Source organism: Rhinatrema bivittatum, chromosome 12 (assembly GCF_901001135.1).
Source record: "Rhinatrema bivittatum chromosome 12, aRhiBiv1.1, whole genome shotgun sequence".
Classification (NCBI taxonomy): Eukaryota; Metazoa; Chordata; class Amphibia; order Gymnophiona; family Rhinatrematidae; genus Rhinatrema; species Rhinatrema bivittatum.
In genome coordinates, this window is record NC_042626.1 from 74,958,340 (window position 1) to 74,976,249 (window position 17,910).

A 17,910-nucleotide genomic window follows, 5' to 3' on the forward strand; every position below is an offset into this window, starting at 1 on the left:
GGAGAAAGAGAAAGGGGGGGGGGGGGGTGACATGTTACCCTACTTGCCAGGTTCTTTTGGCCTGGATTGGCCACTGTTGGAAACAGGCTGCTGGGCTTGATGGACCCTTGGTCTGACCCAGTATGGCATTTTCTTATGTTCTTACCAAAAATATGAATTACAAGAAAACCAGGAAAGTAGCCCAGCAGAAGTGATTCCTTTTCAGGGCTAAGGAATGCTTACAAATGTAAATTTTCAGGACTGTGAAGGTCTTTAACCTTGGTCAATAAAAAGGATTCCCCTCATAGGATAAGGAGTTCATGTCTACCAGGGGAAGATAAAGCATGAATGACCAATTTAAATCTGTCACCAGGGCTGAGTGATGAGTTTTCAGAGCTAAGTCACAGTAATAGGTAGAAAGAAATATCTGGTGTGCACTAGGCTGACTTTAGGCTAATTGTTGCCCTGTGCCAAAAAATTAATATTGTTCTCCTACTGCTGGAAAAAATGAAAGTTCTGGAAGTTCCAGCACAGCACTCCCTTCTTCAGTGGGGATAGGTTTTGCACAGCATCCACCCACCCCTACCCAGCCTCCTTCTTTCTCTTCCCACCTCCTTGCTGAGTAGCAAGCCTCTCTCTCCCGTCCCCCCCAGTACCAGCAGCAGCATCCCCTCTTTCATCTCCACTCACCCTCTATCCAGTATCTTCCCAATTCTTGTTCCCACCTCCACCCCCACTCTGATACCCCCCCAACAATTGCCAAGTCCCAACTAATGTTTTTTTTTCCTATTTTCTGTCTGGGGGGGGGGGGGAGCTTAGTAAATGAGGCTCATGGTCATAGATTGATATTTATGGTTTGGGGAAAATATTTTCAGATTTGATCAGAAGGCATTTTAAAGAAAACGGTGAGAAGTGCAGCTTGTCCTACAATAAGGGGAATGGAACAACTCCCCTATGAAGAAAGACTAAAAAGGTTAGGACTTTTCAGCTTGGAGAAGAGACGGCTGAGGGGGGATATGATAGAGGTGTTTAAAATCATGAGAGGTCTAGATCAGGTAGATGTGAATCGGTTATTTACTCTTTCGGATAATAGAAAGACTAGGGGGCACTCCATGAAGTTAGCATGGGGCACATTTAAAACTAATCGGAGAAAGTTCTTTTTTACTCAACGCACAATTAAACTCTGGAATTTGTTGCCAGCGAATGTGGTTAGTGCAGTTAGTATAGCTGTGTTTAAAAAAGGATTGGATAAGTTCTTGGAGGAGAAGTCCATTACCTGCTATTAAGTTCACTTAGAGAATAGCCACTGCCATTAGCAATGGTTACATGGAATGGACTTAGTTTTTGGGTACTAGCCAGGTTCTTATGGCCTGGATTGGCCACTGTTGGAAACAGGATGCTGGGCTTTATGGACCCTTGGTCTGACCCAGTATGGCATTTTCTTATGTTCTTAATACCCCTGGCGCTGCATGTTATATAAAGCAATGACACCTCTGAAAGCCTTAAAGCAGAAGGAATAGAACAAACATGATTAGACAGGAAGACTACAGAAAGCTATTGCTATCCCTAGAAGTAACAGGAATTAGCTTTATTTCATGGGATCTGCCTGGCACTTGTGACCTAGATGGGCCACTGTCAGAAACAGGATGCAGGGGACTAATCTACTTTGGTCTATCCCAGTATGGCAATTGTTTTGAGAGGGAAGTGAAAATAATCTGCTAGGAACTGTACTCATTATCCTTTCTGTAATTATATTTTATTTTGTTTCCTTTGAAACCCCTTTATATAGCATTTTGACAGCACATATCTAGAATTCAGGTCTCACCCCTCACCGGAAGTGGCCGGGACCTCAGAGCGGGCCTTCCCGGCCGTAAATGTGCAACACCGGAAGTGGGCAGAAACTTAACGTGAGCAGCCGAGAGATAGGTTTGAACGTAGCCCTGGAAGCGTGGGCTGCTTTCGCGGGACGGGGGTCCGGGTTTCGGTAGAACCGCATCGCCGACGGGCGCTACTTCCGGTCGGTGCGCCGCTCCTTACCGTCCCCCGGGTGCGTATGGCGTTTCTGCTGGTGCTGCTGCTCGTGGGGACGGCGGCTGCGTCCCAGGGCGACCGGGAGCCTGTGTACCAGGACTGCCTCGCCCGCTGCGAGCAAAGCAACTGCACTGGGGCCCGGTTGCGGGACTTCCGCGCCCAGCAGCCCTCCTACATGCGTCTGACCGGTGAGGGAAGGGGTAAACAGTCTCTTAAGGCCGAGGGCATGCGGGAGGGCACCATGGCGGGTTATATACCCCAGGGTCACGGGGGGGGGGGGGGGAATCTGTTTTAGGAGAAAAGAGAAAGGAGTTGTAGTGTCCTGCCCCAGAGCATGGAGGTGCAGGCAACTCGCAGTAAGCACTGCATGGAGAGTCTGCCCCATGACATTGGCCCCTATATGCTCGGTCAGATTTCGGGGGACCTTTGCGGGTAAAGGAGTGATGCAGCTCATTGTCAGTTACATTAAGGGTAGTACTGCCCCCATCCCGCTCCTCCACCCCGCCGTGACTGTCAGTGCATATGTACCGTCGTAATACCCCAGTGTGGGGTATGCCAGGCTCGCTTTCATTAAGGGCACTTTATTGGCACAGACACGTGGCTTTCCTGCAGGAGTGGAGTGTGTTTATGCCTTTGCTCAGCTGGGAATTACAGTTCAGGTTTGTAGCTGAATAATTCTGTCTTTCCTCAACAGGCTGGACTTGTAAAGATGATTGTAGCTATGTGTGTATGTGGTACACTGTGGCGCTGTACGTCAAAGAAGGTCATAAAATCCCTCAGTTCTATGGCAAGGTGAGTGGTTGTCAAAAACAAAGATTACACTGGAGGTGTTCAGAAATGGACGAACATGCTTAGCAAATAATTCAAAACCTCCAAAGACATGCAGCATCTTGTGTTTCGCAGGAGGATCATTGTAGTATCAGTGTGAATAGTGTTATTCTTACCAGAAACAGATTGGTGTAAAATCCTAGAGCCCATAAATAGTACACTGTCAGCCAAATTTTCAAAAGACTGTGCGCGTAAAACCTTGGGTTTAAGTGCTTGACCAAGCCTTGCAACACATTTTCAAGCGGGCCCGACCGCGCACTTAAACCCCATACAAGCACAAGTGCCGGACCTCTTCAAAGGGGCAGGCTGGGACAGTGCTGGCACACGTAAGTTGCTTCTGTTCCCAAGGAGCAGTAAGTAAAAAAATAAAAAAATTCGGGGTAGCTAGGTAGGCATTAGGGGTCGTGGTGGAGAGGGGAAAGGGAAGGAATTGGAGCGGACTGGGAGGGAATTGGAGGAGACCTGATTGCATCACTGTGCATACTCATGTAAAATTCGGCCCATGGATTTTATAATATGCTTGTATGTTATAAAATCCGTGCTTTCCCAGACTTAAAATCAGCTTTGTTGATTTTATGTCAAGTCTGTAAGTATGAGCAGCTGTGACATTGACAAGCAGAAGAGGAACCTTCTGAGCTGCTCTGAGGTGTAGCTGCACTGCTGTGTGAAATGAGGGAACAAATGTGTAGAAATCTATCAGATCACTGTTTGTTATGGGTCTCCTGGAGAGCAGGCTTGGATGAGACATTTGGACAGCCCATTCTAGGGTGGCCCCTTATTGTAAGGTTTGCTGTCACAACTAGAAAGAGGGCAGTGGGTGTATGACGGGTGACTTTGCCTTGTTCGCACAAATCAAGGCCCAGAAGGTTAGCAGGAAGAGTGCACATTGCCTACTGACCTTTTCCCTTTCTCTCCCCTTTAGTGGCCCTTCTCGCGCTTCCTTTTCTTCCAGGAGCCCGCATCTGCCTTCGCCTCACTTCTTAATGGACTGGCCAACTTCATAATGCTGAACCGGTACCGAGCCAGCGTGCCTCCCTCCTCGCCCATGTACCACACCTGTGTTGCCTTTGCCTGTGTAGGTGACTTCAGACTTCCAGCTGAATGTGCTGGCAAACCTTGATGCTTTCCTGGGGTGGGGGCGCATGACAGGCTGCTGCATGCAGAGATACTGCTGAGGGGTTTGAGGGCTTGCCAGGCAGATACTTGCTCCATGAGAAATTTGCTTGGTATAGATACTGCTCCACTGTGCTTATCCCTCTATCCCCTTAAAGAACAAGTCAGAAAGCAGGAGGGGATGGGGCACCTTTCAAGTACATTTGCTGTCAGCTTTCTTGTGAATTCCCGGTGGCGAGCCCTCCCGATGCAGCCCGCGGCGAAACACGGGACCGTGTCGGGGGACGCCATTAAGCCATAGCTTGTATAAATCAGTGGAGTTGCCATATTGGAGAAATAAAAAAAACTGTAATTTATACACCCTTTGTGAGTGTCCTGTCAGGATTGAACTTTTATCTGCACTTTGTGTGTTCTGCGATATTGCTTCAAGTGCAGTTCCTGCTCATTATGTACTTTTGCACCATTTTAAACCCCATTCCTGAACATACCCAGATCAGTCCAGACCAGTGGGTTGTGTATCCCTACCAGCAGATGGAGTCAGAGAGCAAAGCTTTGGGCACTGCTACATATATGAGTGCCACCTGCAGTCCCTCAGTATTTCTCTGACTCCAGCAGATGGTAGAGGTGCACTCCTGCAGTCTTTAGTTAGTTAGCAGTTTGTTAAGAAAGATAGGAATTTTTTTTGTTAGGTCAGCTCCCTTAGGAGTTAGGCACCTTCGTGGGCCATCCCTCAGTGGAAGCCAGGCGTCCGGGGGGTTGGACACCCCTGCCTAGGGTTTCGCCCGCACTGATCTGGTGTGTTGAAAGCCAGGGGTTCCTGGTTTACTCACCGTCGAAGCTGCTCCCTTGACTCCCTGCACTAGGATATGGCTCCATAAAGTTAAAAAAAAACAAACAAAAAAAACCCAACCTACTCTGCGTTTTTGGAATCTGAGGTAAGGAGTCGGTGCCTAGAGGGAGGGGCCTGCATGAGTAGCGGCTGGCCGGGGAGTGTGTGCAGTGCCTTCCCCCACACTTTACCTCGGCTCCCGGGGCTCCGGGTTGCTTGAAGAGGGAGGGGGTAAGTTAGCTTTGTAGGCGCGGCTCTCAGTGCGAGCGGCATCGGCGTACTTCCTCTGTTTTGTGCCTGACTGAACATTTAGCCACGGCGGCAGCAAGCACTTCTGCACTGACGCCGGCCTGAGCCCTCAGCCTCGGACCTCATGGCTCCGCGGAACGTCTAATGGCAGCAAGCACCAAACTGGCGGCCTGCCGCGCGTGTGGTACGCTCAGACAGGTACTAGACACGGCCTCTCTTTGTACAGCCTGCTCCTCGGGGCTGGAGGGCTCGTCTTCAGGGGTTCGCCTTGAGAAGCAGGGCCTCCTCTCGTCGGGGCCAGTGTCCCGTTTCCTCTCCCCCCCGCCACACACACACATACACACACACACAGGGGTGGGGGGTGCCTTGTGCTGCGGATCGCATGAGGAGGATTCCCCTCCTGTTTTGGCCCCCATGGGGGAGGATCCCTCTTTGGGGATTGATTGCTCGGTACCTAATGATCCTCCAGTGGGGGAAGGGTTTTCTCCGGAGTTTATTCTCATTCTGCACCAGGCCTTCCTCTCTAGGAAGCAAGCAGCGTACAAGAGACCCGGGCAGCCGGTTGATCAGTCAGAGCCGCCTTCTAAGAATGGGAGGCCCACGGAACCCCAGAAGCGTTCGGTGGAACAGCCTCGCTCGGTGGAGGACCGTTCCCGGGGAGCCACAAGGGTAAGGGCCTGGCTCGGGAACAGTGCCAAATCCGGGGGCGGACCCGGGTTCCTGATCTGGGAGACATTGCTCAAGACGACCCGGATGCGGATGACCTCCTGGCTGCCAAGGGGAACGATCCCAGCGCTGTCCGCCTGTTTAAACGGGACGAACTGCGGCCCCTTATTCCCCAGGTTTTGGAGGACTTGAGTCTTAAGGAGGAATCCGATAGTGAAGGGGTTAATCCAGTCCTCGATGGGATTCGGGGACTAACAACATCCTTTCCTCTGCCTAAGAAGGTCCACAAGCAAAACTCTATCCCCTTTCGGAGGATGTTTTGGATCTGTTTAAGATTCCAAAGGTAGGCGCGGCTGTTTCGGCGGTCACGAAGAAAACCACTATCTCTGTGGCTGGAGCTGCTGCTTTGAAGGACATGCAGGACCACAAGCTGGAGATCCAGCCAAAACAGGTCTTTGAGGTGGCCACTCTGAGCCTTCGAGCGGCAATTTGCGCTAGCTTTATGCAGAGGGCTTGCCTTTGTTGGGTTCAAGAGGCGGTTCCGGGGCCGGTGGCAGTGGTGCGTTACAGGCCGCAAGCTTGGAAGCGGGCATCGCGTATATGGCAGATGTTTTATATGATTTGGTGTGTACCTCTGCACGTAGCATGGGGTCCGTGGTGGTGGCGTGTCGACGACTCAGGTTGTATAATTGGGCAGCAGATTTGTCCTCTAAATCCCAACATTGTAACCTTCCCTTCAAGGGCAAGCTCCTTTTCGGGGAGGATCTGGATCAGTTGGTAAAGCTGCTCAGGGAGTCCAAGGGCAATAGGTTACCAGAAGGTAGAAGATCTTTAAAGAAGGTGTTTCTCCCTCGGGCTAGCTTTCGTGATTCTTGCCGATTTCGAGCTGGCAGATATTCAGCACCTTCTGGACACTGGGACACCAGCAGTCCTTTTGCGGTGGTCGCCGCCCAGGCAGGGACTGGAAACCTCTGTGCAGGGAGCAGTAAGCCCTCCCAATGAAGCCACGAGCACCTATTCCGCTGTCGAAGCTGTCGGAGGCAGATTATCCAGCTTTTACGTGGAATGGGCAAGGATTACCTCAGACCGGTGGGTCTTGGAGGTGATCAGAGATGGCTATGCTCTAGAGTTCTCGTGTCCGGTTCGGGAGGTTTTTGTGGAGTCCCACGTGGTCTCACGCAGCAAGCGCGAGGCGGTTCAGGGAACCCTACGGCAACTGCTTGATCTAAGGGCCATTGTCCCGGTCCCAGTGGCAGAGCAGGGCCAGGGCTGGTACTCGGTTTACTTTGTGGTCCCCAAGAAGAAGGGCACGTTTCGTCCCATCCTAGATCTGCAGAAGGTCAACCGTTGTCTTCGGATCCCTCGTTTTCGTATGAAGACCCTAAGGACGGTAATGGCTGCTGTACGGAAAGGAGAGTTTCTCGCGTCCCTGGATCTCACGGAGGCGTATGTACATATACCGATCCGGCTGGACCATCAGCGGTATCTGCGCTTCAAGGTGTTGAGCCAGCATTTCCAGTTTCGGTCTGGCAACAGCTCCTTGTACGTTCACCAAGGTCATGGTGGTGGTAGCGGCTTTCCTTCGCAAGGAGGGGATTCTAGTCCATCCGTATCTGGACAACTGGTTGATTCGAGAGAAGTCACGGGAGGACTGCAAGAGATCGGTCCGGAGAGTGAGGTTCACTTTACAGTTGCTCGGCTGGATCATAAATGTGCAGAAGAGTCACTTGGAGCCCACCCAAGCACTGGTTTACTTGGGAGTGCTGTTTGATACGTTTTGCAGCAAAGTATTTCTGGTGGCAGACCGGGTGACAAAGTTGCAAGATCAGATCCGGGCCCCCCTCCTGAGGGTGAACCCTACAGTCTGGCATCATTTGCAAGTCCTGGTATCCATGGTTTCCACCTTGGATTTGGTCCCATGGGTATTTGCTCACTTACACCCGTTACAGCGTGCACTATTGTTGAGGTGGAGCCCGGTGTCGGAACAATTCCACTTACCAATGCCGTTGCTTGCAGAGTCAGTCTGTTGTGGTGGCTATTGTGCAACAATCTGGAGCGGGGGTGGATCTGGACCCTCCAAATTGGGTGGTGATCTCCACGGATGCCAGCCTGTCAGGTTGGGGAGCAGTTTGCGCAGACAAAACCACCCAAGGTCGCTGGTCACCGACGGAGAGTTCACTGCACGTACCCGGATCAGTCCAGACTCCTGGGTTTTGCCTCCCCTCCAGCAGATGGAGCAGTTTTAACAGACTCCGTCCTATACCCCTGAGGTGCCACCTAGAGTTTGTCAGTATTTCTCTGTCTCCAGCAGATGGTGGAGGTGCAAAACCTAGTCTGAGTTTGGTGTTAGGTTTTTAGTTTGTTGGTATTCCTTCCTTCAGGAATCTTAAAATGACAAGGATTTAGTAAAAAAAAAAAAAAACCAACAAAAAACAGAGAAGATATCTCTCTAAGCCTCCCAGGGGGTTGCTAGGTCCTGGTGGGACCATCCCCCCTGGTAGCAGAGGCTCTGGAGCAGAGGGTTGGGAGCCCTGTAACTGCCCATGGCTGAGGGTGATACCGGGGAGCCCGGTTCACTCACCCTCTGAAGATCTGCACACAAGAAAAAAAAAATGCTGAGGTGATTTAATTTCTGAGCCGACCTAGCGGTCTCTTTCGGCCCTCCTTTCTTCCAACGCCGTTTTTGCCATCCTTTTCAGTTCTTACGAGCTCCCGAGGGTTTGTCTTGGTCACGCTGGTTCTTTATTCGGGCCCCGATCCTAATTTAGCTCGGGGATCATGCCGCATGGTGCGGCCTGTAGGCCGGAATTTGTATCAGTTGCTTGTCGGGAGGGGAAGGCTCTTTGTGTAACCGTCTCTTTTTAGTCAGTAAGGAGGTCCAGACAACTGATCCGTAAAGATAGACTTTTATTGCCAGCAAGATGCAGCTAAGACAAAGGCTCAGTACAACTGCATGCCACGCCCCCTCCGGAGCAAACTTTTATGCACTTTACAACTCTTATCTTTCACACATGCGTTCTGGTTTTTGCTGAACAAACATTTCACAAATTGCTGAACAAGCATTAGCTAGCGTGGTCCTCTAGTAGGTGTAGCTTAAGATCAGACTATTGTTTCGTCATTTAATTGACGTGTTAGACATTTTACATTGTCATTCGTATTAATACAATACAAGTATTATTCCAAAATGGAGTTACGTTATGTTACGCTAAAAATTAGTACGTCACTGCGTCACTACGCATTACGTATCATTTGCGTTGCAAATATTAGTATGTTCAAGATGGCTGTGCGTTTCACTGCTGGCATGATTAGTCGGAAGATGTTCAGTTGCTCTTTCGTACTTCAGGGGGGGTCCCGAAATTGAACCTCTTCATTCCCCCCTTTGATACTTCAACTTTGAAGAGAAGGCAGAAGTATCACTTTATATCTGAAGAGGAACTGAAACGACAATGAGAGTTAATACCAGTGACATTGAATGTGAGCCCTAATATGTTGTTAGGTCGTTGGTTTCTTCACGGGTTTGAGACGGGTGGACCATATTGGTGTCACCCCCCTTTGTAGCCCGACTTACCCCAACAACACGTTGGCTCCATTATGGCAATGCTTAGAGGTTAGAGTTTATCAGACTTATAAGTTAGTAGTTAAGTACTCTTTATCAGAATCAGTATCCAAATCATTGGTAGTGTCGTAGTCAGAAGAATCAGATGAAGGAAATGTGGAGACAGACACATACTTATTAATCATCATGACGTGAGCAGCTGCTCGCCGATCAGCAATATGTTCAATCATGGATCGGAGATGCCTAAAAATAAGAGGGAGACAAATAGGAAACAGAATGCATGTAAAACAAGAAGTATCAGAGGAAAGAGGAGTTCTTTAAGGCCAGGAATGGAAGTGAGCCAGTTGGGTAAAGACCCTGTCCAGTCAAGGATTCCAGTCCACGTCTGCACTGGTACATGGGCCAGGCGAATCATTCGATCAGTGATCTCCTCAATGATTTTACTCTTGTCATCTACCTGTAAACAACAGTTAGAAAGATTAAATTTGCCACATACACCACCTTCCTGGGCTAGGAGGTAGTCTAAAGCCAATCGGTTTTGGTAGACAGCTGTTAGAATTTTAGTGTTTTGCTTGGCTAAGATGTTGAGAGCCAAGGCAGAATCATTTGTCAGGAGTTCCAGTACTGCTTGGAGTCTTATAATTCGATTGAGCATATAGATAGGTGTTCTATATCCATAAGAACCATCCTCAGCCCAGGTGGCCGGACCATAGTATTGTACAATTCGTTCAGGAGGCCACTCTTGATCTTTCCAATCTCCTATGGATACTTTAGGAGTGCTGCGACGTTTGTTGGGTCTCATGGGACTGTATACTGGAACTTCTAAGGTTTCTCCAGCAGTAATGGGAAGTAGGAAGAAACTTGGCCGAATTGTAGCCAAGAAGCAAGTTCCATACCAGTTTGTTGGTAACTGTTCATAAGCTCTTCGTCCACATACATAATAATAACCATCTGGAGCATTGAAAACGGTAGTAGCAACACCTGCAGCTGTCCATGTCTTGTTCAAAGTCGAGTCAGTCCAGATGGGAGTTGGCATGGTAGAATTTTCAGTCTGCCACCATGTCTGGGTGGTAAGGTTGGCAGTAAGAACTCCTGTGCATGGAGAATTTCCAACAGGCACGGTATAGATGCGTGAATGTTGTCGAGAGATACATAGTCTGCCAATAACATCAGTCTGTAGTGCCCACTCATATGGATGAGATTTACGGTTATAGGTTACAGTGGTATTCAAGGTGTTAAGATCGGATTGGAAGGTTTCCTTGGCTTCCCATGGCCATTGCTCTCCTGTATCTGTTCCTCCACATACAAAACAGTTCTTGACTTCGAGAGAGAGAGCTATGTTTTCCGCCAAATTGACAAACAGGTTTTTTACTTGTTGAGAAATTGTATGTTTCTTTAATCCCTCAGTGGCATGAGATATTTCATCGAAGAAGGATTGATAACCCACCACAGTAGTCTGGTGAATAATTGGACGAGGTTTGTCTTTTCGCTGAGTGATGGTAATGTAGGTCATGGGGTCTTTTCCAGTTCCGTCGATACCAAATCCCCAAGTATCTTGCCAAGGGATTCCTTCGCTTCTTAGAGGCCATTGTATCGATACTGTATTACCATTTACTGCAGTTAATCGTCCTATCCCGTGGCAGCCATGGTAACCTCCACCGGTGTAATCACAAACTAGAGCCCATCCTGACAATGTCAGGTCCCCTCCGCATGGCAGCCATCTGGATGGATTAGCTGCCCGGTTGTATGGGCAGAGGTATTTGTGATTGTAGACATAGGAATTTCTCCAGGCTTGAGACCCACAGTGAAGTGCATTTGGGTGTTTATCAATGGCTTCGCAGGCATCGAACGTTATTGTGACAATCGTTTCACTTCCCATAAGAACCTTAGTGGAGTTGATGTAGTACAAGATGCCTTTTCCTTCTGGGACAATACTTGATGTATAGCTCTTTGGTAGACCTACAGTGAGGGTGATGTTGTAGTACTTAGGAGTGGTTGGGGTATGACATATGACTTTGCCAGTTTCTAAACATCGATGGAAGGACTGATAGCCTTGAGTAGTATTCAGGGCGCAAGCAGGTAGTGTGGCACAGGAAGTTGGTGGTTGAGATTGGTGGATGATTGTTGAGACAACTTGAAATCCAGTTTGAGTGGTAGTACGAATTAGCTTGATACATTCAGTGCAATTCTTGCTCAAGGACAGGAAAACAGAGGTAGTCGGGTTACAGAAGAATAGTAAGTGAATGCAGAAGATGGATGCAACGTAGATCTTGGAAGTCGGAATCTGTGACATTGCTTTATGACGTAGATGGTTGCATTCATAAGTAATGGATTCTGAAAGGAAGGAAAGAAATGGACACATTAATATTCAGTTGTAGTTACTGATACTTTTTTACTCAGGACTAGCACTGGGCCTGCCTTGGGTGAATCTTAATTTGTGGTCTCCAATCCTGGAAACCTGCCAGTTGGCTGAAGCTGGTTTGAGACGTGTCCAATGAATCCATGAAGAACATCCAAAAACTTTGACAGCTGTTGGAGTAGTTAGCAATACAGTGTACGGCCCTTTCCATCGGGGCTGGAGGGAATCAGACTCATCCCAGTCTTTTATCCACACCGAATTTCCTATCTGGTATGGATGAATCGGGTTTAGCAGGACCAATGGTTCAGTGTCACAGGTGTATTTTTGAATCGCAATAACTGTGTTATATAGTCCTTTGAGTTGGTTACTGAGAGACATTTCCCCTTGTATTTGCAGCGATTCAGGAAAAGATGGAAGAGGTGGAGGCCTTGCGTACATCATTTCATAAGGAGTTAACCCCGACTTCCGTGGGGTACATCGGACGTGTAGTAGAGCTAATGGCAGGATGTCTGGCCATTTAGTCTTTGTTTCCTGACACAATTTAGCGAGCTGATTTTTTTAGTGTCCTGTTAGCTCGTTCAACTGCTCCACTACTTTGAGGTCTCCAGGCGCAGTGCAGGTGCCATTGGATGCCCAGAATTTGACTCAGACGTCGCGTGACTTCACTGGTGAAGGCTGGTCCATTATCTGAATTTATCTGCCGAGGTAATCCGTATCGTGGTAAAATTTTGTGGAGAAGCAATGTTACTACTTCCTTGGCAGTCTCAGTTCGAGTGGGTATGGCTTCGATCCATCCGGTATAAGTACAGACAGCTACCAGCATTGCTTTGTATCTTTTTGAAGCAGTCATGTGGGTGAAGTCGATTTGGCAAACTTGAAACGGAGTTGTTCCTCGCAATATATGTCCAGGGGCTGGACCAGGTCCATTTCTGGGATTGTTCCTTGCACAGGTAACACATTGATTAACAGCATATTTAGTTAGTTGAAAGAGTCTATTAATGTAGTAAGTTTTTGCCAACAGTGTTGCTAATGCATCTCGGCCGAGATGGGTTTTATTATGGGCTTCCCTGACAACAGTCCATGCCAGGGCGTCGGGTATCCATACCCTATCTTCTTGTACAATCCACCACCCATCCTGCTGATGAAATTGTTCGGTTTGTGCCCAATCATTTTCTTCCGCTGAATAAATGGGGGTTTCATTCGTGAACTGTAGAAGTGGGCAAGTGGGGGTTGATGTATGTGGTGATTGCACACGTGCTGCTTCTTTCGCAGTCTTATCTGCCCATTGGTTTCCTTTGGCGATGGGATCAGTTCTCCCTGTATGGGCTTTACAATGCATGACAGCTACCTTCTTTGGTGCCCATACAGAGTCTAGCAATTGATGTATCTCCGATGCATTAGCTATTTGTTTCCCTTCCGCAGTTAGGAATCCTCGTTCCTTGTATAAAGCTCCATGCACTTGGATTGTAAGGAAAGCGTATTTTGAATCAGTATAAATATTTACAGTTTTTCCTTCTGCCAACTGCAGAGCCCTTGTGAGCGCAATTAGTTCAGCTTTTTGCGCTGATGTCCCTGGGGGCAGGGGTTCAGCTTCAACAATGTCGTCTTCGGAGACTACAGCATACCCAGCGACCCTGACTCCATTTATAACCTGGCTGCTTCCATCAGTGAATAAAGTCCATGCTCCTTGCCAGGGTTGGTCGCGTAAGTCGGGTCGGCTGGAATGTACTGTTGCCATAATTTCCCCACATTCATGAGAAACTGGAGTGGGGGTTGGGAGTAGAGTTGCAGGATTCAAGTTTTTACTGTCCTGTATTTGAATCTCTGGAGTTTCACATAATAACGCTTGGTACTTTACAAGACGTGAATTTGTCATCCATTTTGGCCCATGGGTCTCTAGCAGTCCTTGGATAGTATGAGGAGTTGTTACTTGTAAAATCTGTCCAAATGTTAGCTTAACTGCTTCGGGTATCAGTAGACATGCAGCAGCAATGCTTCGGAGGCATCCCGGCCATCCTTTTGACACATTGTCCATTCCTTTTGACAGATATGCAACAGGTCGTTCCCATGAGCCTAAGGTTTGAGTCAATACCCCTATGGCCATGCCTTTTTTCTCGTCGACGAATAGATGGAATGGTTTCATCACATCTGGCAACCCCAAGGCAGGTGGTTCAATTAAGGCTTCTTTTAGTTGTCGTAAGCTTGCCAGTTCGTTTCCTTCCCATTGGAAGGGTTGAGATTCTGCCTCTTTACCCCGCAGCTTGTCGTACAGGGGTTGAGCAATAACTGCATAGTTAGCAATCCACAGCCTACAGTATCCTGCAGCTCCCAGGAACGCCCGGAGCTCTTTCTTACAAGTGGGTACAGGTTGATCTCTTATAGAACTGGTGCGAGAAATCCCCAGACATCGGGTTCCTCCACGTATTTGGAAGCCTAAATACTCTACTTCCAATTCACAGATTTGCGCTTTCTTTTTACTTGCACGATACCCTTTTGAGTACAACGTCTTTAGCAGCTGAAGAGTGGATACCGCACATTCGAGGTACGTCTCTCGAAACAACAGAAGGTCATCCACGTATTGTATGACTGGCCCATACTTTACTTGATACATCTTTAAATCGTTTGCCAGTTGCTCACCGAACAGCGTAGGTGAGTGCCTATACCCTTGAGGCAACCTAGTCCATGTGTACTGCTGCTTTACTCCAGTATCTGCATTTTCCCATGTGAAAGCAAAAATCTTTTGACATTCCTCCGCCACCGGGACGGAGAAGAAGGCATCTTTGAGATCAATGACACTGTACCACTTTGATGCAGGAGAGACTTGAGCCAGGATTGAGTACGGATTTGGCACGAGGGCTACTAGATCTGCTACTTGACTATTCACTTTTCTTAAGTCTTGTACTGGTCGATAGTCATTTGATCCAGGCTTCTTTACTGGCAACAGAGGGGTGTTCCAAGCAGATCGGATTCGCCGGAGAATGCCCAAATCATACAATCTTTGCAGGTGTATCTGAATTCCTTGTCTGGCCATATAAGGAATGGGGTATTGAGATTGATTTATCACCTGTGCATTCTGTTTCATCTCGATCCAAATAGGGGTAGCGTTGATGGCTATTCCTCCTGGATTTTGTTCAGCCCATACTTTAGGTATACTGTCCATTAGCTGTCTGCGCTTTTCGTTGAGGACGGTGTTTTCTCCATATCGGTGCGTAGTGGTATGTTTGACTATGGGGAGATGTAATCTCCATTCTTCTTGGAGTGGACAGATGAGAGAGACTGGGTTATCAGCGAAGGATGCTCTTATTTCTCCTGTCGATTCGAATTGTAAGTTGGCTCTTAACTTACAAAGAAGGTCTCTCCCTATGAGGGGAACTGGGCATCCCGGGACGTAGAGAAACTGATGAGATACTAATTGTCCTCCCACCCGGACTTGTCGTTTCTGAAGAAAGGGAGCGATAAGTGGCTTTCCAGAGGCCCCTACAATAGAAATGTTTTTCGAAGTGGGTGTGGTAATAGCGGTAGTCATGACTGATCTTTGTGCCCCGGTATCTAACAATCCCTTAAATGTCTCAGTTCCTACTTTAATTTCTACTAAGGGATCGAATGGAAGAATTCCCTTCTCTAGTCATGCTTCACTGCTGTCTTCGCTAGAGGTTTCTCCTACAGTCATCTGCCATTCAGCTTCCTTTGGTTTGGACGGAGTATATCCTTCCTGCTTCATTTGCAGGGACTCTGGGCATTCAGACTTCCAGTGTCCTTCTTGTCTACAGAATGCACATTGATTGGCTCCCAACGGCACCCTTCCCCCCCTAAACGATCCTCCTCTGCTAGCTCGTCCTCTGGGCGGTCCCCTCGAGGGTGACCTGCCCCTTCCTCTCGGCCCAGGATATCCCTGATAGTGCCTAGCCGAGTTTCCGAAATTCGTTTCTTCCAGCGCTGCAGCTAACAAACTAACACTTTCTCTTAACTTTCTACTTTCTTTCTTTTCTTTCTTGTCTCCGTCCGGCTCTCGGTTTACATAAACTCTGTCAGCCATGGCTTTTAAGTGGCTAATAGTCATTCCCTCAAATCCTTCTGATTTCTGTAGCTTCCGGCGGATATCGGGACAGGATTGTCCGACAAAGCTCATTACTATGACGGACTGACTTTTGGGGTCCTCTGGGTCGAACGGACTGTATTGCCGATATGCATCCATCAATCTCTCCAAAAAGATTCCAGGAGTTTCGTCTTTTCCTTGCACCACGTCGCGGATCTTTCCCATATTCATGACTTTCTGCTTTCCTTTCTTTAAAGCTCCGAGAAAGGCGACTTGGTATGCAGCAATGCTGGCTCGCCCTGCAGCCGTCTGGAAATCCCAGTTGGGATCGGCGACAGGGGCATGCTCTCTCACTACTTCATCTGGATTACCGTCTGACCCGGCTCCCAGCCGAGCTGCTTCTTCCATGTTTAATTGTATTTGTCGGCGTTCTTCGGTGGTAAAAAGGATGGAGGCGAGGTGCCGAATGTCAGCCCAGTTGGGGTTATGGGCTGCAAAAATTCCTCGTAAAAAATCTAGCATCTGATCTGGATTATCAGCGTAAGAGGGGCCGAGCTGTTTCCAGTTAAAAAGATCGCTGGAAGTGAAAGGTATGTAAGTAAACAACTTTATAGTTTGCGTAGTATTATACTCGTTTTCTTCAGTAGGGACCACGGGAACTACGGTGGTTGTTTCTCTAATTGGTAGTTGTAAACTTGCGGCTTGGGTTTTACTGCGAGTGCCGCCGGATACGGACGACTCGCCGCCGTCCTCAACTTTTGCCGCCGCCGCTTCCGCTTCAAGCCGTACTTCGGGAATCGGCATTATTTCATGATCAACTTGGGCAGCGGCGGGAGCTGGGGGATCTGGTGGCGCATTATACGATTGAGGGCAGCTAGGGGCATAGGGTGGCGGCAGAAGATCTTCTGCGTCAGGCAGTACTGCAGGCGGCAGGGGTTTAACTTTTTTTTCTTGAGTCCGTGTGTTCCCTTGCACTACAAACATGGCCGCCGCAGATGACGCATGGTCCTTTATTCCTAAGATGGCCGCCCTTCCCTTTCTTTTCCGGTTTGAGGACTTCCGGTCACCCATTTTGTTTACTTGCGCCACCATTACGAGGGCGGCTCCCTCCACTAACTTCTTTGCCCACTTCGGAGGATTCTCGATAACTGCAATCCAAGCAGTTATGTATGGCTTATCCTCAGGGCAACCCGGATTTTCTTCTTTCTCAACTATTTTCAAGACCCTTGTGGCCGTTTGGAAATTGAAAGTTCCTTCCGGAGGCCAATTTACACACAAACCGGGCCACCTATGGGTGCATCGCTGAACCATTCCGGGCTTAGTACATTTACGTTTATCGAACACTTCACTATAGTGTTCCGTCATAACTTTTAGTGGAGTTGAATAGCCCCCTCCCATTAGGATAGAATTCACAGACAAAGGAGGGAAGGGAAGACGGATAGGTAAGGGGTCCGTATCCGTCAGACACAAAAGGGTCACAATTGCCCCGACTAGAACGCGGTCGCCCGGTCTAGAACTGCGAGGCCATTCACTCTCTTTCACACAACAAGAAACCTATTCCCACTATCGTACGCGTTACTTCTTTTTCCTCTTTTTATGCGCGTGGTTTTCGGAATGCAATTCCTACCAAACCACCGCTTGGGGTGTGATCAAAGCCCCCTCGGTCCCCTCACGGATGGACCGGTTATTTGCTACTCTTTTAGCTATTCTTCTTTTTTTCCATCATTCCCATAATACTCGCCTGCAGGATTCTTCCGATCGTCACGAAAGCCTTCTTTCCAGATCACCAGCCCAGAGGTCTCAGAAGAATTTCTGTGGAACGGTCCCCTCAGAAACCCGATCGCTGAACTCAGCGGTGGCCACTCACCAGGTGCGTCTGGGGGATCGCTCCGCCACCAAACTACCGGACCAACTGGGGGGCTAAAATAGCGTCCCCGGTACCTCCTGGCTGAGGCTCGCCAAATGTAACCGTCTCTTTTTAGTCAGTAAGGAGGTCCAGACAACTGATCCGTAAAGATAGACTTTTATTGCCAGCAAGATGCAGCTAAGACAAAGGCTCAGTACAACTGCATGCCACGCCCCCTCCGGAGCAAACTTTTATGCACTTTACAACTCTTATCTTTCACACATGCGTTCTGGTTTTTGCTGAACAAACATTTCACAAATTGCTGAACAAGCATTAGCTAGCGTGGTCCTCTAGTAGGTGTAGCTTAAGATCAGACTATTGTTTCGTCATTTAATTGACGTGTTAGACATTTTACATT

At 48.4% G+C, this 17,910-nt stretch overlaps 1 protein-coding gene across 5 annotated transcripts in view; it reads left to right on the plus strand.

Moving 5' to 3' along the window:
• The first annotated feature begins 1,893 nt into the window (after nucleotides 1–1,893).
• Nucleotides 1,894–17,910, plus strand: part of PGAP3 (post-GPI attachment to proteins 3) — a 46,396-nt gene continuing 30,379 nt past the window's right edge. For 4 of the 5 annotated variants that reach the window (XM_029572155.1, XM_029572157.1, XM_029572159.1 and 1 more), the window contains exons 1-3: nucleotides 1,894–2,198; nucleotides 2,705–2,802; nucleotides 3,761–3,913. In XM_029572155.1, the coding sequence (XP_029428015.1) occupies nucleotides 2,033–2,198; nucleotides 2,705–2,802; nucleotides 3,761–3,913 (417 nt within the window). In that variant the 5' untranslated portion in view covers nucleotides 1,894–2,032. The remainder of the gene's footprint in view (nucleotides 2,199–2,704; nucleotides 2,803–3,760; nucleotides 3,914–17,910) is intronic. The other variant, XM_029572156.1, reaches the window with a different exon arrangement.